This window comes from Protopterus annectens, chromosome 7.part0 (genome assembly GCF_019279795.1).
Source record: "Protopterus annectens isolate FY-2018-M chromosome 7.part0, PAN1.0, whole genome shotgun sequence".
NCBI lineage: Eukaryota > Metazoa > Chordata > Ceratodontiformes > Protopteridae > Protopterus > Protopterus annectens.
Genome location: NC_056739.1, coordinates 394,677,837 through 394,701,330, shown reverse-complemented (window position 1 = coordinate 394,701,330; position 23,494 = coordinate 394,677,837). Strand labels below are relative to the sequence as shown.

Here is a 23,494-nt window from a genome sequence, read left to right as displayed (position 1 = left end):
TGTACTAAGTGTTGGGAGTATTGAAATGGATGTGAAATCTGAGTATGTCTGAGGGCTGATTTTTGAATCTGTTAAGTAATGGCACCTTTCTATATTTTAGGGAACTTACTGTGGCAGAAGTAGAGTGAAGGAAATTGTTCTGCACAGATCTTTATGAACCACAGATGCAGGTCATAACACCCTGGTGGTTTGTCATTGGTAATATTCGTGGTTATGTCTTCAATGCCAGTAGTAGAAACAGTTTTGAATTAGAACAATGTAAAGAGCTTGGGAGAGTGTGGGTGTGGTGATGGAGAGTTTGGTGGAACTAAAGTTGAGGAGGGGTGAAATCACTGACCAAACTTTCAAAAGAGAGTAGTCCCTTGATGATTAAGTAATTGTTAGTGAAGATTCCCTTCTTTTCTCTTATTGGAAATGTTATTCTAAGCAGTACAGTTAGTGCAGCTGGTTAGAGAATTTGTGTCAAGGAAGTGTGGGCAGAATCTGTTTAAGTAAAAGTTGTGGATGTTCCCCAGTGCCCTGGTCAAATTTTCTTTAGTTAGTAGGAATACTATCTCAGGTCTTTACTGAAAAAGATGCTACTGTCCTAGGAGGACTAAACTGGCCAACAAGATAAGATAAAGATAGATAAAATGAACAAATTTGTCATTCATGGTTAACTGGAAATGACTGTTCACTAGATATTTATATCTGCACGTAAACCACGTGAACCAAAATAAACAATTTTCTCAGGCCGTTGCCCTGCATTCAGTATTTTTAAATCACATTGAGTAGTTTTCTGTCACTGGTAATTATAGTTGTCATGGTTTATTGGACAAACTGTATACCTGTGGGAGTTTGGTGTTTGTTTTGCATATGTTATTTGATGGTTAGTTGCCTGGTGCAGCACTGTAATGTTCACTCATACTTGGGAGTACTACGGTAAAATGCTGGTGTTTGTCTTTGCCTGGTATAGTTTTATGGTATGAGTGTGTGATGTGAATGGTCCTCTTTGTTACAGGCTATCTTGATGTGCTAAAGAGACTATTTTGAAGCAACACCGTAACTTCTCACATTGCAACATGTGAGCACTTGTGTGCTAGCTGTCTGGGGGCTGTGCAGTGGTAGATTAAAATGTAGAGACCCATAGTTTCTGGTAGAGGCTGGCTGTTGGAACCAGCCTCTATATTTGTTGAAAAGCAATTAAGACCGATTGTGAATAACACCAACTGTATACTGAGGGATACTAAGGAATTCTTAGAATGTTATGGAGATTATCTAACATCTTCAGTTGTTGCTACTAATAATGATTTGTTAGTTACTTTAGATGTTGTTTCGCTATTCACTTCTATCCCTAACAACATCGGCATGGAGTTTTTGAGGCTATTTTAATTGAGAAAGAAGTGCCTAGAAATTCTATCATGAAAATGTTAGCGCTATTGGACTTTATATTGAACAACAATGTGTTTCTATATGAGGACACATATTATTTACAGAACAAGGGTGTTGCCATGGGTACCCCATGTGCCAACTCATATGCCAACTTAGTGTTGGCATATTGGGAAAGTACTTATGTCATGGCAAATGAGTTATACAGTAAGCACATCAAGTTCTATAAGCGCTTTGTAGACAATGTGTTTTTTGCATGGGCAGGTACAGAGATTGAGCGAATTGATTTCATCAGTTATATCAATGGCACCACTGATTTTTTGAGTTTTGAATACAAGAGTTCAGATAGCAAGATAGAATTTTTAGATGTTCAGATCTTAAAAAGAGATGGGGCTATTCTTTCAGAAGTACATAGGAAGCCATGCTGGCAGAACAGTATTTTGCACCGCATCAGTATGCACCCCCAACATATCTATTCTAATATCATAACAGGCCAGAGCCTTAGAATGTCACGCCTTACTACTGATGACATGACATTTGATTCTAAGCAACAGATATTAGCTCAGAATTTACTATCAAGAGGTTATAGTAAACATGAGGTAGAAGCGGTCTTTCAAGTTGATGATTCAGTAAGGAAATGTAAGGGAAAGCCTTATTTGCATAAGCGAAACAGAAGAGAAAATGGAGAAGTAGATAACAAAGTTCAGTCTCTAAATTTTAAGAGATTATTTGTGTCTTTCGGCTTTTCTCGGTTAGGGGTCGCCACAGCGGAACTCCGGTCTGCTAATGATTGGCAGTAGAGTTTTACGTGCTGGCTTGCCGGGCCTAACGCACAACTTTCAAAGAAGGAATGCCCGTTCACGCATGTCGCCACACAGAAGACGTTCTAACTGAGAATCGAACGGGCAACGTCTAACTGTGAGGTGACAATGCTACCGCAGCACCACCACCACCGCAGTCTAAATTTTAAGAGATTAATGATCCCTTATTCTAATCAGAATTTGAAAATTAGAGAAGTAATAAACAAGAACTGGAGCATTTTAACCACTGATGAGAGGATAACCCAGATAGTGGGGACCAGACCCAGTCTTGCATATAAGAATACCAAGTCACTGAAAAGATTGTTATGTTATGAGAATAACTTTAGAGAACCAGTTAGATCCACCAGGGAAGGTACGTTTCCCTGTAGAACATGCATTCATTGTACTTTTATGTCTGGCAGTAATAATTTTATACATCCTGATACTATGCATAGATATAACATGAACTTTTACGCCAATTGTAGATCTAGAGATGTAGTGTATGTGGCTGTTTGCCAAACATGTTCATGTTTCTACGTGTGAAAAAGCAATAGGAGCCTTAGGGAACGTGTTAGGGAACATGTCTATGCAATAAATAAAGAAAATGAGACAAATGCATTGGCCAGACATGTATTGCAAATGAGTACGTCACATAAGTTCAAATTCAGTGTACTTGAATTAATAAAGAAAACTAATAGGCTAGGGAACATAAAGAACTACATTGAAGAGAGGGAGAATAAGAGGATAATAAGGTTACAGAGTCACAAAGGGCATGGCTTAAATGATAGGGTTACACTCAAACCATTTCTATCAGCCCAGCCATATTCACATTGAAAAGCAATAACAATAGTTTGTGAATGAAATTTCTCTACATAGGCTGTTTGTAAATGTAGTTGTAGGCAGATTTTATATATATATATATATATATATATATATATATATATATATATATATATATATATATATACCATATTTTTCTATATATATATTTTTATATCTTTATATCTATACTTTATATTTTATGAATATTATTTAGAAAAGTATTTTTGAATAGGGACAGTTTGACATGTTTCATTGTTTTTTATATATTAATATGTTGTTATTATCGATATATCTTTAACATTTTAACATCAATTAATGATGCAACAGTATTGATTGGCTGATGTGATTTTGCAATGCTATTTAAACATATGAATGTGCTGGGGTACCTTCTGTGCGGAGTCTGCATGTCCCCCCCTGTGGTCGTGTGGGTTTCCTCCAGGTGCTCCGGTTTCCTCCCACATCCTAAAGACATGCTGTAGGTGGATTGGACACTCTAATTTGGCCCTAGGTGTGAGTGCGTGAATGTGTGTGCCTTCTGTGGAAGGTTGGGCGCCGGGCTGGCAACCCGACACTGTAAATCTCTACTGCCAATCATGAGCGGGCAGGTGATCCGCTGTGGCGACCGCTAACCTGGAAAAGCCGAAAGAAGAAGAAGATTTAAACATATGAATGTGAATGGCAGTTGTTAAAGTCTGAAGAAACGTTTTTGAAACGTGAAAGTGCTTACTTTTACTGCAGTATTAAATAATTGTTTTTATTACATGGTCGTGGTGAGCCTCTTCTGTTTGATATTGCTAGATTAAAATATCCTCATGAGTGGTCATTAGAGTACAGTACCATTGTGGTAATGTCATCCTTAATGTAAATGGGAGTCTACACTTGAACTTAAACATACATTTTTGTTTTGTTCTGTTGTTTCATTATATAAATGATTAGAATCTTGGTGTATATTTGCCAGGGGTGGATGAGAGCAGCAACGTGAAGGGATGTGGCTTGGACAGCAGTTTGTAAGGGTTGTTGGCAGAGATCAACGTGTTGATGTAGATGTGGCTTGGTGGGGGGGCAGCAGACCGGATGCTGTGAGTACAAATCTGAAAATCCTGGCTACTCAATGATGGTTCTGATGATGGGTGAGCACAGTGGCACAATGACTTCCCTGGAAATAGATACCATGCCCTTTCTTATAAGTTGAATGACATAGAATGGTTTTCCCTACAACCTTAGACACATGTTGGTTGAAAGCCAGGTTACTGTTTACATGATCCCCTAATCCCTGTCTACTCTGTGTACTTCTAGAGGTGTTTTATTGGTGAGGTAGTTTCCCTAGATGGCTGACTTCTCAAAACATACTATCATGCATTTCTTGGTATTGAGTTTTAAGCCCTGTCATTTTCTCTACTAGACCTTCCTGTAAGGTGTTAGTATATTGGAGGGTTTCTGTGATTGTCCTAGCTTGCAGTCATCTGCAAACTTTGTAAGCCAGAGGCCCTTGACATTGGTCTTGACTTCAGAAAAATAGATCCAAAGAGGAGTGGACCTAGCACAAAGTCCTGAGGGATTATGCTGGTGACCAGCCTCTTTGTGGAGGTGGTCTCTCCAATCCTAACTTCCTGGGTCCCATCTGTGAGCCAAGTAGTTATCCAGTGAGTTGCACAGCAATTTGTCTAATTCCATGAGTTTGTTTACAATGCCCAAATAAGGCATTGTATCAAATGCCTTAGCTATGTAAAGGTCAGAAGTATGCCCTGTTTTGCCCTCATCGATTGCCTTGTTGACTTTCTCAAAGAAATCCACAGGTTTAGTAGGTATGGCCTGCCTTTCATAAAACCAAACTTTGTTGGGTCCAGTTTCTTATGGTTTCCTATGTCATTAATCATTTCCATGGTTTTGCATTTGAAACTAATTAGACTAGTGGGTCTATAGTTCCAGGGATCCATTGATGATCCACTCTTGTGCAGATAGATGACCATTGCAATCTTCCATTTGTGTGGCATGATGCATATACATAGACTGTGAATAGTAACACCAGTGACCCTGGTAGTCATATTTCAGGCTGTTTAGGATACATCCTGTGGTATTACTGGGTTGCGCTGAAGCTGCAATTCTTGGTCTTGGAGAGCACATTTAAGACCTGTTCCTGGGGGGAGGCTGGAGATGAGAGGGAGGTAAAGTTGGAGTTGAATTTGTCAGCCAGAATATTTGCTGCATCTTCCAGTTCTATGAACGTGGTTCCAATTATCAACAGCTCAGCCTACTGTTGTGTGCTGCCTTTGAGGCTCTGAACATAGCTTAAGAAGGTCTTATGGTTGTCTTTGGCCTGGGACACTGTCTTTACCTAAAATTTGCTCTGTTGGAATTAATTAGTCCTCATATTCATTTGATGAGAGAGTTTTTTTTGGGTGTTACTCTTCCTACGTTTAGCTGTTACTTTTTTTCCTTAATTTTCGATTCCAACAGGGTGGTTTGTTTTGTGTGTTAACTTTGGGCTTACTTCTGGTTGGCACAGCAGCTTCTATGCTGTCGTTGACATGGTTGTAATGTGCTTCAATTCTGCATAGGCTAATGTGTTATCTGGGTTTGGGTGGGCTTGAAATGTTGACAGGTTATCACTTAAAAAAGGTAATTTGCCTTGTAACTAACTTATAGAATTTGCTGGGGTTACAGAAGTGATTTTTATTTCAAAGGAGACTGCCTTATACTCTGACCTTACCATAGAGGGGATGCAACGTTTGGGGGGTGGCACATCTCCTATATTTGTGAGTACCAGATCCAATATGTTTGTACCTCTAGTAGGTGTATTCATTAACTGGTCCAGGGTGTTTGTGTTTACAACATCTAGGAATCTCTGTGCCTGCAAATTTTGGTCATGTATGATTCCCAGTTTATAGAGGGATAATTAAAGTCTCCATGAGTATGGTATTTGTTTGAATGATGAGTGTCTCCACTAGGTCTCAGTATGAGCTATGGGTTTCATGGGACATAGAGGGAGTGACCTATAGCTTGCTAGGATGTGTTATGGGACTTTGTGGTAATCTTGATATGAAGGAGCTCCAGTGCGTCATCATGTTTAAGAAACTAGAGGTATGGTTGTTATTGACGTACTTCAAAACACATGGACCTTTAGTCCCTGTCTCTGCAGTTGCTGATCTAAATGTGTGGAAGGCGCTGAAGCCTTGCACTGCAGAGGTACTCTATGGCTTTCAACCATGTCTTGGTAACTGCACAGATGTCCACATTCTCCACGGTGTGGAGAACTTGGAGGAAGTGGATCTTCTTGTTGAGGGTTGGTTAAGGTGTTTGCTTTACAAACACAAGGTGCAAGATTTGATTCTCAAATGGGAAAATTGGCTAGACTTAAAATGGTCCACAAGGGCAGTTAGTCTAGTATTGACCCATGAACCTATGTTCAGACTCCTGGTATTGAGCAGTAACACCTCTAGATTTCCTTGGGTAGATTTTGCTATGTTGGAAAGTTTGTCAGTTTGGTGTTTCCTGAAAAAGGCTTTGTGGGGAAGGACAATGTTTTTGCCAATATTTTAAAGGCCTACCAGGGACAGGTGCAGACCACCTTTGGCATGACAGGGTGGTTTGTTAGCCATGTTCTCCCAAACGGACAAATATTGAAACCCACCTGGAATGACACTAGAAGCTAAGCCAGTTATTAAAGTCAATCATCTTATGTTCATTTTGCGACATTATCCTTGATGAAGGTAGAATGCTGCTCATTGCCAGGCACACACCAGCCTGTGACACAGTCTGACAGCTCCATAATCCCTCTGTTCATATAGCTTATGGAGGTACATCTTGGGTCATTTACACCTACATGGACTATGATTGAATTATACTGGCACCTGTGGTGCAGTGACTTGAGTACAAACTTAACTTAGTGGATCCTAGCCTCTGATAGGCAACTGACCATTTGAACATGAGTGGTTAACAGTGGGCTGACTAAGGGGGCGTTTGGGACTAAGGACTACACTAAGCTATATAATACCAAATTTAAGGGACAGTGCTCCTCAACATGCAAACTAGCTGCTCTCTGTTACCTAATGTACAACTTAGTTGCCATCTACTCACTGAGATACTGATACAGTTTCAGAGGTAGTTTTATCAGGAACATTTCTTTTCTAGATGTCTGTGTCATTCGATACGGGGCACTACTAACAATAGCTGCGCAATGGGCAGCGGCACACAAATGCTCCAAACTTATGCAGGCACTTAAGCACAGGAAACTGGCTTCCAAGTCCTCTGACCAATAAAACAAATACACTTACAGATTTTTATATGTCTCCGAGCTCAGATAGAGCAGGCCAACAGCTACTGCCACTAGATGGAATATTCCAGTCCTGTTAACGTAAAAACACAAAAAAGATTGCTTGAGAGTATAATGCTGCCACAAAATAACTTAAACTACCTGGACAAGGTGATTTCAAGAATTAGGGACCTTTAAAATGATTTAAAGTGCAAGATCGACAAATAAAGCAAAATCACTGTAAAACAGTTAACTGAAGTGTAAAATAACATAAATCTCTTCTCTATAAGGGATGGAGCAAGCTTAATTTAGGACCCTCTCAGGCTGTGGTGAGGACCCTAACCATTTGAGAGCTCTGGGAAAATGAGCAGGAGATAATTTGTAGTAAAAGTGGTTTACTCAAGAACAGTCCTGGTTTGCTGGGTGGGCAGTCTGTATTATGGATATGTGAAAAACAATTGGTGGGAAAAGTGGGATAGGTACTTAAATAGCTTTCACAACAGACAATAACAAAGAAAGAGGGGAGAAACTGTGGAATTCAGATTACCATAAGAGACAGAGGCCAGAGACACAGACTTTTAAAACTACAACAGGTAAAGGGAAGGTTGGAAAAAATTCAAGCTGTAACAAGCAGGCTAGCTAGAGAGAAATATAGTCAAATAAAGCCAATATTGGAGCTCTACTCCTAGGGCACTGGCTGCTGTAGCTCAATGGCTTGCGGGGTAAGGCAGAGACAAAGAACAGGGAAGCAGAAAGGCACTGGAATGCAACTTTAAGTAAATGATAAATGGAATATAAGACTCTAGCAGCAAAACTGGAACATAAACAACTGTAAAAGCACTGAAGTACCATTCCTGTAGCAGAATATACAGTACTCTTACTATTGCAATTCTGCCACAGTCTAAGGCACCAGGCTATGCAGAACTTTACTAGTAGCACTGTATGTGGAAAAAAAATGCTGTAAAGAATGACTACATGAGGTTCAAATCTGACAGTGGTTCACAGTTCGGGCACAGCTTTGAACAAAACTACAAGTCTAAGGGCCCAGGCAGGGTTCAAAATGCAAACAGCTAGATTTTGCTAGTAATTCTCTTTTTGTCAGATTTGAAAGGATGCATTAGAGTTGCACACTTAAGGCTCACGTATGTAGCACAAGCAGAAGACTACAAAGTGGAAACAAATGTTGAAACCTGGTGGCGGGAATTCATGAAACAACAAGAGTATGGTTTTGGATGCAGGCACTTAAGAAGAACAGTAACAACCATACATAATATTATATATACAAAGTAGCAGAAAAAATTTGAGAACTAAACCAACATGGGAATGGAAAAGCGATTTTACTAATAGGGTTACCTGTAAGTAGGGGGACCTTAAATAGGCATGAGTTAGCTGGAATTTATTGGTAAAAATTAGCAAGGAAACCAATGTAATAGAAGTAAATAACTAGGGATGGAAATGACATAGATTAGGATGAGGCTGAGCGGTGCAGGTTGGAGAATAGAGAAAGGGATAGGGAAGTGTTAAAAGAAGGACCAGCTGTGGTTAAGTTTACATTTGTATAGAACAGAAGCTGCAGTAAAAAAGGGATGGATAGTAGGGAATATAAAATAATAAAAGATAACTATAAGAATCAAAAAGTGACTAGAAAAGAATGGGAAATTACAACAGAAAAGCAATATACACAGAAACAATAGGGGGTATTTGTATGGCTCCCAAATATGCAACAACATCTGAAGGTTTAGAGTTTTTGCGTGGAAGTGTTTGCACATGTACTTTTCTGCCTCAAGTAGACTTCAAAGAATTTTATCATAGATAGACAGCAATTTCTGGAAGTATGAATGGAAAGAGAGATGTACCTGGGAACATGTTTTGGGGAATGTAACGAGTTGATACATTTTACAAATTCCCTACAGGGTACTTGTCAGAAATGTTGGAGGAGCAAATTATTTTAACTAAGGAAATAATTCTATTCTTCTGAGGTGGGATATAGAAAATGAATTGCCTAGAGGGCAGTAAGGGGGCCTACCAAGTTTAATACTGCCGGCTACCGAAAAAGCAGTTACTAGGAAATGAAAAGCAAAAGCAAAACCTGAAAAGAATTGCTGAGTGTTGTGAAGGGGATTAAAGAACTAGAGGTGGGATATCCAGAAAAGGGAAAGTGTAAATTATGTGGAAATAAACGGAATCTATGGGGCAATATATATACTGAGCAATGTTAAGGAGTAGTGATGTTTCATGGAAGACATGAGTTACTTGAGCAATCTATGTAATGTTGAATTGAATGACACAAAAATCATATCTGCATAATGTGTACGGGGGAAAACAATGGTTATTTTTCTCTTTTATAATTGTATTTGTACCCATGTGACTATTGAATGTGTAATATTATTAAAGTTGTTTAAAAGTGAAATAACTTGCTTCCTGAGGTTCCCAGTGAATTTTTTGATATATGTGTCTCAAACAAGTTCATTATGCTCAGGTACCTTATCATAATCCTTTATGTAGTACTTGGAACTCCAGTCTTGCATTCAAAAATGCTCAAGATCTCTGTAATACTGAGGTTCTTATGTAAGATTATTGTGACAAGTTTTATAGCGAGCTTCAAATGCAAGAACTTCAGGCTTAATAAGCTTCATTAGCAGTTCCATGAAACTGAAACACATACTTAAAATCATTTTAATGATGAAAAAAGTAATTATTTATTGTATTTCTTCATGTTTTGTTCCTTGCCCGCAGCTGGCTTACATAGAAAACAACTCCTCCGAAGCAGCTCAGAAGAGAGCCTGATGCAGTGTTCATAACAATGCCTTCATTGATAAACAAAGCTTAACTTTGTAGTTTTACCAGTTTAGCAGGCATGTTATGCTCAAATGCTATCTTCTAAAAGAACAAAATAACTGATCAGACAACAGTCCCGAGTGCACCACTGTTTCTGAAAGGGGTTTATTCTTTTAGATATAGGTTCACAGACTTAGTGCTGGTAACCCCTAACCTTGTGGCATGCAGAACTGTGTTTATAAGCTTTAGTTTGATGTCAGTGGCTTTGCTATCACTCATCTCTTGGTCTGTTCTCTGCTGGCCCAGAGCCAACAGCAGATTCTGATGATGTAAGCAGTGCAAACACTGAAGAGCTGCCTTTGCATTTGTATGTAAACAAAAACTAGAATGTTGAGCAGAATGAAGTCACTCCCTGCTATGGCAGTGTAATACTTAATGATGGGGGAATGAGCTCTTACTGAACATGGTGCAGTGGGCTTTGTGCACTTCATCTGCACACACAGTGTAGTGTAAAGAGATGTAATAATGGTGTCAGTCAGTTAGGGTTCTAGAAATGAGTTTCAAGGAATTTTGCTCTAGGGCAAAGTGATGGTTTTGAGTATAAGTCTCTCTGCTGGTTGTTCCTATTTCTTTGTCAGGTTAGAGCTAATGGATCAAGCACATGCAGGTTGTAATAAGGACAAGATCACCCATGTATAGTAAGCTGTGATGCAGCACTGTCTGTTATAAAAGCGTTTATGAAAAGCATAAACAAAACTCAGCTCAGTGGAATACCGTATGCTGGGGAGGAAGTGTGGGTGAGAGGGGTGGGAGAGTCATAGCAAAGCATCTATAAGCACTCAAACAGTATCCCCTAAGGCAACAAGGAAAATCATTCCATTGTGGAACAGTGCAACCCATGCTTCTCAGATTCAGATGAAAGGGATTGTTTCACTGCACTTTTTTGAGAATTACATATGGTTAGTGGACAAATACATGACTGAGGAAACATTAGGACACCAGTGATGCACACGACAGGCTGGCCATTGTCTCAGCAGTGCATTTGACTTCTGGTGCACATCACAAATTCTCTGCATATACTGTGTAACAGACAGATTGTGAGTGTGTTAGTGTTGTTGTCCTGTGCAGTGCTAACTATATGTAAAACTCCAGTGTCAGTGTCAGTGAATGTATTTTTAATGTTATAAATACTTACCCAACCTCTTGTTTAACTATTAGAAGAGCTGCATCCCTAGCTTGACATCACTGTGATCCACGTATTGCTTGGGGTAATAGTAGATCACGTAAGGGAGGGCTGCATTAATGCTGCCCTCTTGCAGTCTTTATTCGTAAGGGGTCTTGCTATTAGCCCACATTCTAGACTAGCTTCCATGTATCCATCAAATGTAGTCTGTGATATTGGCTAGTGTTAAGATGCTGTCCAGATTTTATTAATCTTACTCAAGTAGTACTCTGGCATTCTGTTACTGATGGTAAAGCAGAAAGCTGAGGAACTTTTCGGATTGAAGCACTGATTATAATGTACTGTGCTTACCCAGAGGTGTAGCTGCATTCCCTTAGTGCACTATGGAAATGGTATTGAGGGAAAGCGAATCCCTGGGCACATGACATCGATCCATTTGACATACAATGACTCTACAGCTGGGGTCTTTATAGGCCACATTCAGTGAAAGAGGTGGGTTTCAGCATCTTAGCCCCTTCTATCAGAATTAACACCCAGCACCATTGTAGATTTCAGTTGAACTAAAAAAAGTGAGGCTGTTGATACATATAAGGCTAGAATTAGAATTACTTTACTTGAACAACAAAGTGTTTTCTTTCTTGGTTTTTCATTAAGCCAACAAAAGGGAAGTCAGCAGATATTATTCCTGGACCTGTGTCACCTGAATTAGGTTGTCACTTATACATATTTTGCCAGCTGGTCCTCATCCCACTAATTAGTATAGAACCTATGAGTGGCTAAAAAATGGTTCTGCCACCTAGATATGACTTGTCAGCCTCAGGAAAGTCCAGCCAATACCCATCCTAAGGATTCTGTTTTCTCAGGTAAATTTTACATTTGGCACAGGCAAGTTTTTTTCTGCTTCCAAAGATAGTCTGAAATATTAGTCCACATGTAATTTCTCTAAATTGAAATTGGTTGTGGCATTGCAAGGTTCCCATAAGCTTGTATTGTGATGATAAAATTATAAGGCTGCATGTTTAGTACTAGTAGTAAACACTTCAAAATTGTGTGTGTTATGCCTCTCTACATGTATTAAGTTTTCAAAGCATCTGCTGTGCTGAACAACAAATACTACATATTAATATGCAGGGCTGGAACACCAAGTTTGTCTGAGGCATTCAGTCCCTAAAAACTCTACAGATCAGCAGAGACAACACAATACAACTGTAATGTCAGGAAATAAGGAGGGAATTGTGCTGTACCCACTATGTAGGGAAGCATTAAATGTATGAGGCCAGGTGCCGCCTCCATTTTATTTGAGGAATACAGCTCTGAATGGGAACCTGGCAACTCAAGTTTGACTGTTTGCTCGGGTATCTATTGGAGATGGTGTCAGGAAGGACAAGAATGAAGAGGCTAAGTCTTCTCACCATTCTTAATGGGGAAGAAGTGGGGAGCATGTACCTGAGCATGCTGTCCATGGTTGGATACCTGGCGGAGATTGGGAGGGTACTGTATACAATGCAGGGAGGGATGACTGGGTCAATTTGCTACTGACACAGTAATATACTTCATGCAGGCCCACTATACATAGACCCTGTGGATTCTGTGGGCAGGGAATTACAGAGCTTGATAGAGAAATATGTTTCCCAACATGTGGATGATGGTTCCTGCTCCCAGTTTCCTTGACTCTTGCCCCACAGAATGAATCGATCCATTGGATGATTTGGAAGGGAAGGTCTTAATGGTCAGTGAGGAGAATTGGGCTTAAAGTGATTGAGATCAGGCAATTGTACATCATAGGCATTATAACTTCTGTGTCAGTTACACGTGTTGGTGGAAATTCTTGGTAAATGTATTATACTAGCCTAGGAAAAAAATAAATTATTCCTTCAAGTTTCTTCATTGTGCAAAATTTGACATTTAGGGCATCTTGTTGTATAGGACAGTGGATAGCTGCTGATGTTCTGTTTTAGCATTCTTTCATAATGGCATGGAATTTGAACATTTCCATATTACTGTGGCTCTTCTAATTTTCCACTAATTGAAAAGATATTGCTTAAAAAAGGTACTGACTTTGTGGGAACATGGGTGAAATTCTTGGCTAGGCTTATAAGGGTCTCTGGGCCAATAGCCTAGTATTGTTCTGTGAACCTATAAAACCCATCAGGACCTGCCAGATTTAATTCCAGCATCTTTAACATGTCCAAGACAGATTTGCTTTCCCACATTACAGTATCCTGCACTCCTTTCCCTGCTTTTCAACACATATTTGTTTAAACAGCAGGGATTGGATCTTTATCCAGACTTCAAGACTGTGGTCCTGTATGGTTTGAGGGTTTGTATTTAATTAGTGACAGAAACTTATTTTCTTCTGAGGTGATTAACATATTGAAAGATGGTAGAGGGCCTTTCAAAGGAGACCTACACAGATTAGTGGAAAATATCTTTTGCATGGGTAATATGATGTATAAATCCAGAATCTTGCCTGAGTTCCAAAATTCTGGATTATTTATGTTATTGTTATGAACCACATATATTTTGTTCTTCTTTCAAAATTCTTGTCTGAAAAATCTGCCTGCATTTTAGACGTACCAGAAAGTTTCATTGCATCCTGTAGTTAAAATGCTAAAACAGTTTGAAGTACAAAAACTATTTACTCAGCAAATCTTCATATCTAACTATGAACTTAGTTTGGTTTCAGAGGCTGAAAGTGGTAAAAAGGAAGTTTTTAGTTACATCAGAAATCTACTGGAAGGGAAAAACTGAATGTAATGTTATTAAAAAATGAAAGTCATTGAGCCACAGTGGGTGACAAATGAGCTTCCAGAAAACTTACATGCAAACATCACTGTAAGCGTGGAAGTTGTTTGAGTGCCACAGAAACAAAATCCCTTATATTACTGTACACACAATTGCTGTCCTAAGAAAAATTTAAAACTGAAGTTCTAGTCTAACACAGCCTTCCTTCATGGGAACATATAAAATTGTCTGATAGTTTTGCCAAGTATAAAAACGTGAGAACACTTTCCAACAAAACTAACTACCAGCAGTAGGGTTTGCCTTTTCCTCCACTGTTATGCAACCTCTGAGTTGTTATATATAAGTTTGGGGGGTATAGAGGTGTCCCCCCACATATGAAGGCTGCAGAGGTGCTTGCCCCTTTGCTAAACAAGTGTTTTGTTATGTAAACTGAAGGTAGTTTCAGCAAGAAGTTTTCAAACTTTTTATTATCACCAAAACTACATTTGGCAAGTCAGCATGATTATTCCTTCACCATGTTGAGGACCAAATAAAAAAGGAAAGAATACCTCTGACATGATAACAAGGTTATAATTGGCACAGTGTAAGAGTTGATAATCAGTCCTTGAATTTTCTAAGTCTGCAGGCAATAACTGGAAAACTGATTTACAATAGTTTTTGCAGACTTGAAAGGACTGGTCAGCGACACTTGTACACTGCTGATCATGCCCCTCCCTCCTTAGAAGCAAGCACTGTCTTGTTACATAAGCATCGACCATTACATTTGTGGCTGCTTAAATGGCTAAATATATTGCTTGCAGGAGCCAGTCAACGCTTCATAGATTGTGCCAACCATGTACCAAAGACAAATTTCCCATCCCCTGTGTCTCACCATTGCTTTGGCTTTGCTGAGGCCACTTGTTTTTTGGATTGTTCTTTTCAAATATAGAAATTGGAAAAAGTTAACAGGCAACCAAATATGCTGATGATTCAAAGTGGATAGTGTGAATACTTCAATAAAAGATACAAAGTTCTCTAAGATGGTCTCCAAAAGGACATGTCTTGTACATTACCAATAAACTCATATTTAATGTGAGTAAATTTAGTATCATGACACTTTACAAAAAAGGAGATCAGTTATAGTTTGGCAGGTTCATAAGTCATAAAGTGAAGACACTCAAGGTTCTTTGGGAATCAGGGATACTTTACTGGAATTTAAAGGTATCCATGCAGTTATCTAATTCCTCCTTGAGGATGTGGATTGATTGGGCTGTATTTAATTGAGAAGGAAGATTTATTCAATGGGCATGGGAGTTACTGAGATATGAAGTTATACATTTCGAGAACGAGTTTTTAGATCAGCAGCATATTCTAAGCCAAGGGTTTCAAGTAGAAAGTGGATTTTTAATGATCTTTTTGTCACACAATGGTATTGTCTAAGAAACTGATAAGATGCAGAGAAGAGAGACAGGAGATGACAGTGAAGTGCTGAAGGTAGCATTAGCTATAAGACAAGCCTGCGAATCCTTTCAATTCTCTCAGTAAGGAGTCTTTGTACCTTCTTTAATTGTAACAGGTGCCACTTGAGTAAGTTACAGAACAGGGTAGAACATTCATTAACTGGGTTGATAAGAGTTGTGTACAGGGGATAGTTGTTATCCTGGCACACCTGTTGTTCTGACAGAGAATCAAGTGGGGAAACTTCCTATGCTTTGCAAATAGTAGTAGCTATATAGGTATCATGTGACGTGTCCTAGTCTATAGTTTGACAACTTATAGTTGTTGCCAATAGACAATATGCACAGCTGGTAATGTGTTTGGGCCAAATGCCAGAATATTGGATTTGTTTGACAATGGAGATGAACTATTGCACCATTTGTGTACAATTTTAAGAGCAGTTTAAAGGAAGGTGGTGTCATATAGGTTAGAGGCGATGGGCTGAAGTTTGCAGTTGTCTGCATATTTGATGTGCCAGACACTGAAGTTAGTTTTGATGTCTGAGAAAAAAAAATCTGCCAAAAAATGACTGATCTCAGGAAAGAGCATTGAGGGACTTCACTCGTGACAGAAGATAGTGAAGATATGAGTCCTTCATTTCTTACCTGTTGTGTGTGACCCATGTAGCCACTGATAGACCCAGGTTATTATGACTTCATTTACTTTTAGATCCCTAAGTTTTTTTTATTCTTTCAGGGTGTAATGCTGAACACTTCAGCTAAGTACAGACAAACTACATGGAGACTTTCAATTAGTGTGGTGGTTACACTCTCAAAGAAGTTTACCAGGTTTTGTATAAACTATTGGGTTAGATCATGGAGAGGGTGGTCTTCCCATGTCTGCCAGAATATGTTTTGTAATTATTCTGTCCATCTGTTTACACAATATACTTATTTGACTGATAAGTCTACACAAATTGGAATGTGTGGAAGAGGTTTTCTGGATTGAGTCTACATTATCCGGCAAGAGATCAGGTCCACAGCCAGATTTTTTTACTCCATTAAGAATGTGCAAGAGGGAGGTAAATAAGGCTATTTTTGATTTCATAAGCTAGATTTCCTGGTATCTCATGTGTTCCCATGGAGCTGTTGTCTATAACCTTACTAAGCACTGCCATTTCAGATATAATTTCTGATGGGGTTGTGTTATAGGCAAAAAGAATGGATGGGATTCACCTATGCACCTTGAATTTGCTCCAAATGTATAAGATAGTGTGTTGCTTATAGTTGTTGGTTCTGTTAAAGTGACATCATTTTGCTATAACACAATAACACTGATGGTATTCTTTCTCCTTCATTTTACAGCTGTAGTTCCAGAAGGCATTATTACCCTCACCCATTCTGATAACGTTTTACCTCAGTTAAAATTTGCTTCTTGATTGTTTTCAAGTTATTTTTGCTGGAGTTAAGTTTAGTGCAAATACAATGGGGATTTAAAAGCTTTATTCCCATCATTTGTTTTCATTCAGTAACTTGGTTTTGTAATTATACCATTTAAGTTTATTGCTGAATTTTCTACTGTATTTGTCTCACAGGAATAAATTTTATTACTTTTGTAGCTTTAGTGCTGTCAAGAAATTTGAACAATTCACCAATATGTTGCGAAGGGGAGGGCAACATATAGTCTTAGCTGATTAATGCAAGATACAGCACTGTAGTTACCATTTGTAAAATGCTTAAAGATAACGACATTTTTTAAATAAAATAAGAAATACACTAAAATGGACTCAATATGCTGCTTTTACTAAAACATATTCGGTTAAGCACTTTCTTTACAACAGACTTCATCAGAACTGAGTTAAAGTTCAAACATTGCTCTTTTAAATAGCCACTCACTAAACAATCTTAATAAAAGTAGAAACATTAAAAAGAACACATTATTAATATTTTACAATTTTATGTTTTTATAAGGTATTCTGTTTTACAGTTGGCTTGAGAGCAGCAAAGTATAACTGTCATTTAATTTTGTGTATTTCTAAATAGTTTTCAACATGTCCTCCTCAAGTCCCCTATGTCTGCTGTAAAACACAAAAAAAGAAGCTTTTTTAAATGCTTACAGGACTTTGAATGTTTTAAATGTGCATTATTGTCACTTCTATTCTTAATTGTATACAAGTGTTCACTTGTTCTTTGGACAGTTTCCTTTTAATCTTACAAACATAAAATGAAGTGCAAGATTTGTATGCAGCACAGGAAACTACCATGGAACTTTGACAGTTAAAATTATCATTATTTCCAATGGATGTAGCTAGACATTTCAAATTCAGCATAGGTCCTTCAAAGATGAACCAACACTATTTGGAAACTCCACATTTAATCATGTCATCATCTACATGCTGTGTGCCTATCCAGACTGTAAGCTACTGGAAATGCTCTGTATCCATCTATAACCCCTTTTTCCCAGTTTTGCACATAGGGTTGGGGTGTCACTTCAACAGTGACAATCATATAGAGTCAAGATTTACATCACTGGGTGGCTAGCCCAGGCATGCTAGTTCTTCCACACCACACACTCACACGAGCACACTCACTTTTGGCCAGTTTAGTTTGTCCAATCCAGCTACTGCATGTGTTTGGCATGTGTGAGGAAACTAGAGCACCCATAGGAAATCCATGGAAACACTGGGAGGATATGAAGACTCCACACAGAAGGCACCCACCCCAGCCAAGAATCAAACTGGGGAACCTCTTGCTGTGAGGCAGCAATGCTATCTGCTGTGCCACTGAGCCACCTAACCAATGAGCCAACATAGCCTACTATAACCTTTACTTACGTTGGCTGCTGCAGTAGTACAGTTGCAGTAATTATTAGACTCTGCAGTAACTCCAACTGCCTTACATGTCAAAATTGGTCTCCATTTTCCTTATGTGTTACATTTAAACTCACCAACCAGTTTCCTTACAAAATATCATTTTTCAACAATTCTGTGAGGTTGTTTAACTCCAGATAAGAAGGCATCATACTTGGTAGTTATTTTTGCTAGGCTGACAGCCTGTCCTTATTAATATGATTCTTTCAGTTTTATTCAATATTCTCATTAAAAAAAAACTGAAGATGGCAAGTGACAGCATCAGCTTTATATGGGAATTGTGCTAGCCAGTGTTGTCGTTAGCCAATTAAAAGCTGTCTCATGGGATCAGAGACACGGGTCTTGTTGAAATTGTGAGGGCCATAGTTGTGGTGCTTAGAATTGTAGAACTGTAAATGTAATAATAAATACTTAGCCCAATGTTGAGGGTGATTTGGAGATTCTACCTATTCAAGTTACTGTGATCTTTCAGTTACTATATCTAAATGTCAGGGATGTGGTGACAGCAGCCACCTCAATGTGGTAGGAGCTGCATAGGGCAAAGCCCTCTATAAAATCTCATGTAGAATTAGCTGTTTTAAATCTGAATAAATTATTATTTTATCAAGTGCCAGGACATTCAGTGCTGGATCTCCCACTTCTGACACTCTGGGCCTCTAGCTAGAGCAGCACCTTTACCACAATGTGCAATATGTTTCATTGATAACATGAGGACATTTTTAAATGCATTGTTTGTTGCAAATGTTACAGATGTCTGTGCTGGAATAACAGCACTGGTGTATCTTTGAACCATTCATGACTCCATATAATTTTCTGTTAGTGTATTACAATAATTTCTTCACTTGTTCTGTTTTCTGCACTCTGGCACTGAATAACCAATTATTTTGCTGTTTGTAAGTTAGTTACTTAAAGGATATGATCAAGCTTTGTTCATTTCAGTTTTACTTTATTCTTGGGTCTCTGCAGTCTTCTGTTATACAGAAGGATAAAGCCTTGACTGTGATGACCTAAGTTCAACTAGCATCCTAGGTACTATAAGAATCAGTTGAAGAAGGGAATGAAGTGACTGATTTTATGCCTATTTATTTATCTTGTGGGAAGGGTGGTTGAGGATGCATGCATCCCAATTTCTAATGGAGACTGGGGACCAGTGGCATAGACACATTAGTGGATGTCTAGATGAGCTGGACAAATGGATGCACTGGAGTGTAGGTAGAATGATTCCCTCACCATACCTGTGCGCAAATCACCCTGCAGTATCACATGAAATGCAAAAGGAACAGCCCATACCTCAGACAAATCCCTAGAGGCAAAGATGATGTCACAAACACTCATCTCTTTGACCTTCCACGCTGTCACTTCCCCTTCTCTCTCTGCCAGTAATGTGGGGATCTCTTGGTGGCCCATGGTATGTGAAGGATAGACAGGTTGAGGAGAGCCAGAAAGTAGGTAACAGCACCAGACAAGCAGATAGGCCTACTTCCCACTGTAATATACAGGCAATTTTTTGGGGGTGGGGGTGGCTTTGACAAAGATTCATATCTAGTACAAAGATCATTTGGAGTTCTCCATCATAAGACCTTGTCCTAAGCCATTAAAGTTCTGAATTTTCTAAGATTCACCTTAAACAGTAGGAAATGGCCAATAATTTGCAGAAAGTGGCTGGTGCAAGAGGTAAAGCTGTGATAAAACAAGATTTTAACAAAAAAAGCAAAGGTTTATACTTTTCATTCTGTTGATCTTTTATGTGTTCCAGGTTACACGGTCCTCGAAGAAAGGAATTGCTTTTGGCAAAAGGTCAAACTCCATGAAGAGAAACCCCAATGCTCCAGCGGTGAAGAGTGGATGGTTGTATAAACAGGTAATGTTTCTTGAAAGAAATACCCTGGCCAGCACTGTTTGTGTAAAGGATTACATATCACACTGAGGATAACAGACTGCCCTGTGACAAAGGTGAACTGCATGTGTTTTCTCTCTGCAAGTAAACTGTTCTCTAGTGAGTTTCAGGTTAAATAGACTGTGCCTTGTGTACAAGTGCCAGTCTGTAAGACTGCTAGCAGAAAAATGCATTCATACAAGAGAGGTTTGCCTTAGTTCAAAAATTGTGACATACTTTTCCCTGTTGTGTCAAACAAGTCTAAGTAACTAAAACAGCATAAGAAATGACAGGGTTGAAATCTAAGTTTTGGGGGGGTGCTTTGAACATGTGCAGTCTAGAGGAGGAGGAAAGGAAGAACGTATATAATTTTAAATAGTCAAATGGTGATGGACGTCTAAGAAAAATAAGAAAGAGAAGAGTGCTAAGTTCTTAGCAGTTCTGAACGGCTATTTTGGTTGCACTCATTTGACTTTTTTACATTGTGGCTATGATTTCATTGTTAAACCAAAAAGTAAAATGGACAGTCTGACAAACCAATTAGTAAAAACTACAAAAAAAAACAAACAAAAAAAAACTAGCCAAGCTACAGTTTATGATTTCATTGTTCCTATCCAAGTATTAAGAGCATTACTCATTAATGAATTACGTAATTAGACTGGGTTAGCACACGGAACCTAATGGAACATTTTCATGGTTAGCCTGGGAGAGTAAAACTGACAGAAGATAACAAAAGTTGACATTTTTAGATAAATGCATGCATAGTGATGAATAATGACGCATGTTTTACAAACAAGTCATAAGCGCTATAAATAGTTAAAAAAATAAATATATATGTATATATCTATGTATATATATCTATGTATCTATATCTATATCTATCTATCTATACATGTATATATATATATATATATATATATATATATATATATATATATATATATATATATATATATATATATATATATATATATATATATATATAATAATTAAAAAAATATTGTCATTTAAAGCATAAGCCAAGATACATAAGTGGTTCAAAATGCAGTATAGTAACTACCCATTATATACATTATGGTGTATGTTGAGGTGGAAGGAGGGTTGCAGGACATCTGGCACTAAATGTGTTAGATCTTATATAGGCATTACAGGAAAGAAGAGTACAAGGCTTTAGCACAAAATTAAGTTGCTTCAGTCATCCTGTATTTTTTTAATATTCTGTGGGAAAATGTGATGCAGTGACAAATAAAGTTCATTAAACTTATACAAAGTTAGTGCAGATGCAGATCGTTGCATGATTTATGTTAAGGGAATTAAAACAAAGAGCTTATATTTTAACAGCTTCAACTCTTCAAAATGTAAACCTCTCCTTTTATGTTCTTTGAAAGTAAGTAGTTTGGAGAGGGTGCCATAGACATACATATCAGCCTTAGTGCAAGTAATCTGGACAAAGCTCCAAAAGTAGGGACAGATTTTAAATATTGCTCTTACAAACTTAGAAAGTTTCTAGAATTACAGGATTTGTGTCAGTATACATTTCTCTGAAGGATATGAAGTCTGAAACACAAATGTTTGTCATTATATAATAACTTCAGCCCTCAGTGATATGCCCAAAAACCACAAATTTTATAAGAAACAGACCAAAAATATGAGGCAAAAATCTGGACATTTGCAAAAACCTGGAAAGTTGAAAGGTATGGCCATGGAACATACAAGGTCAGAAGTCTGACAGTCAGCACAGAGGATTAAGGCCAATTCTCTATTAATGAGCCGCTTCCTGTGGTACAGGGTTTCATCCCCTCAGCCTTCATTTGTCTACTGTGTGACCTTGTGCAAGACACTTAACTAGACAGTGCTTTGGGACAATGGGGAAACTGGGCTAGCCTCTTCAATGGCCTCCTGGACTGCATGCCTAGTATCTACCTCTGAGCCTAGGGACCAACCTTCTACTTTCTTATGCTGCTACTATTCAGTGATGATTTTTATACCATGGCTTATTTTTGGAAGAGAAGAATCTACAAAGATAATGGCCATTCTAATGACTCACTAGCACATGCTATTTGAATTTGAAATGTATATACTTTAGAAGTTCATGGGGGGAAAAATTAAGTCTAGTTTTGTTAAATGGAGCCTTAAGCTGGGCCTCCTGAGCAGTGCTCTGGAGTCAAAACTGGGGAGCCAGAAGATATATTTATTTATAAAACTATTTTTCTAATTAGATGTGTTAATCTGGCTAGAACACTGACCCGTATGATCTACTTCGGGTTCAGCCAATGGACGCACAAAAATATATTGTAGGTAGAAATACAAACCTTAAAATGCCACAAAGGATTTATACCAATGAAATAAGAAACTTGAGTTGAAAGGAACAAATATTTTAAAACATGCAAGTATACAGGCATGACTTCAGATAACTTTGAGTAATTTACTCAAAGTTTACATAAAAATACATAAATAAAATAGCTGAAATGTGAAACATTGGAGAAAAAATGGAAGAAGAAAGAGGTACAGAGAACATAGTAAAGCACCAGAGGAAAAATATTAACTATGAGAATATAATGTAAGATTCAGATGAAAATGATATACTGTTATATATAGGGAGAGAGATTTGTCAGAATTCCATTTTTGTTCCATTTTGGGATGTTGAAGATAATAAAGTAGATAATGTTGTTTCCAAGGTTACGACATCTGTCTCATTACACTGTCCTTGAAGCATTAACATTTAGCTACTTGTAGCAGATGGGCCTTGAATTCTTGTTCTGAATTCAAAGTTGTTTACATTTCTGTTGGTGGATAGACTGTACTCACAGACCTTTTATCAGAGTGCTGAAAAGTTGTGGTTACTGAAATGGTGTCTTAAATGGAATACAGTGACATGTAGAAACTGAAAATTCTCTCTTTCCAGAAAACCTTCCAGCTAGGTAGAAGAATCTGTTTAACTGTTTGAAAAGAACAGAGCATAACAGGAGATTACATCTCAGCTCATCTGGTAATCACTTGCCTTATGTAGTATTGAATTATAATGTTCAGTATGTGGAGAGTCAGGGTGATAAGCAACACGTTCTGTTTGAGGAGGTTTGTATGGAGCTCCTGTTCTGTTTTTTTCCCCTCTCTTCACAGCTGACCATCAGCAGTCACCAGCTCTTCTCCTCATTTACTGGACCACCATAGTTTCTCCCGGGCTGTGCCTAACACACACCTAGGGCCAGTAAGAAAATTGAGGTTGCTGATGTATTGTCATACTGCTGACTGGAAGTAGGTATGTCTTAACCATCCACCCAGCAGACTTTGAATCTGCTGTGACTGCCTTCGAGATGTGCACCCTCACTTCAGTGTCTATGCAACCACCTGACCAAACTGCACACAGCTTGCAACATGGAACTTG

General features: G+C 38.3%; 1 protein-coding gene across 19 annotated transcripts in view; it reads left to right on the top strand.

The window, feature by feature from the left end:
- PLEKHA6 (pleckstrin homology domain containing A6) overlaps window positions 1-23,494 on the top strand; it is a 1,822,600-nt gene that overhangs the window by 1,339,703 nt on the left and 459,403 nt on the right. For all 19 annotated transcript variants that reach the window (XM_044076969.1, XM_044076965.1, XM_044076964.1 and 16 more), the window contains one exon: window positions 19,990-20,094. In XM_044076969.1, the coding sequence (XP_043932904.1) occupies window positions 19,990-20,094 (105 nt within the window). The remainder of the gene's footprint in view (window positions 1-19,989; window positions 20,095-23,494) is intronic.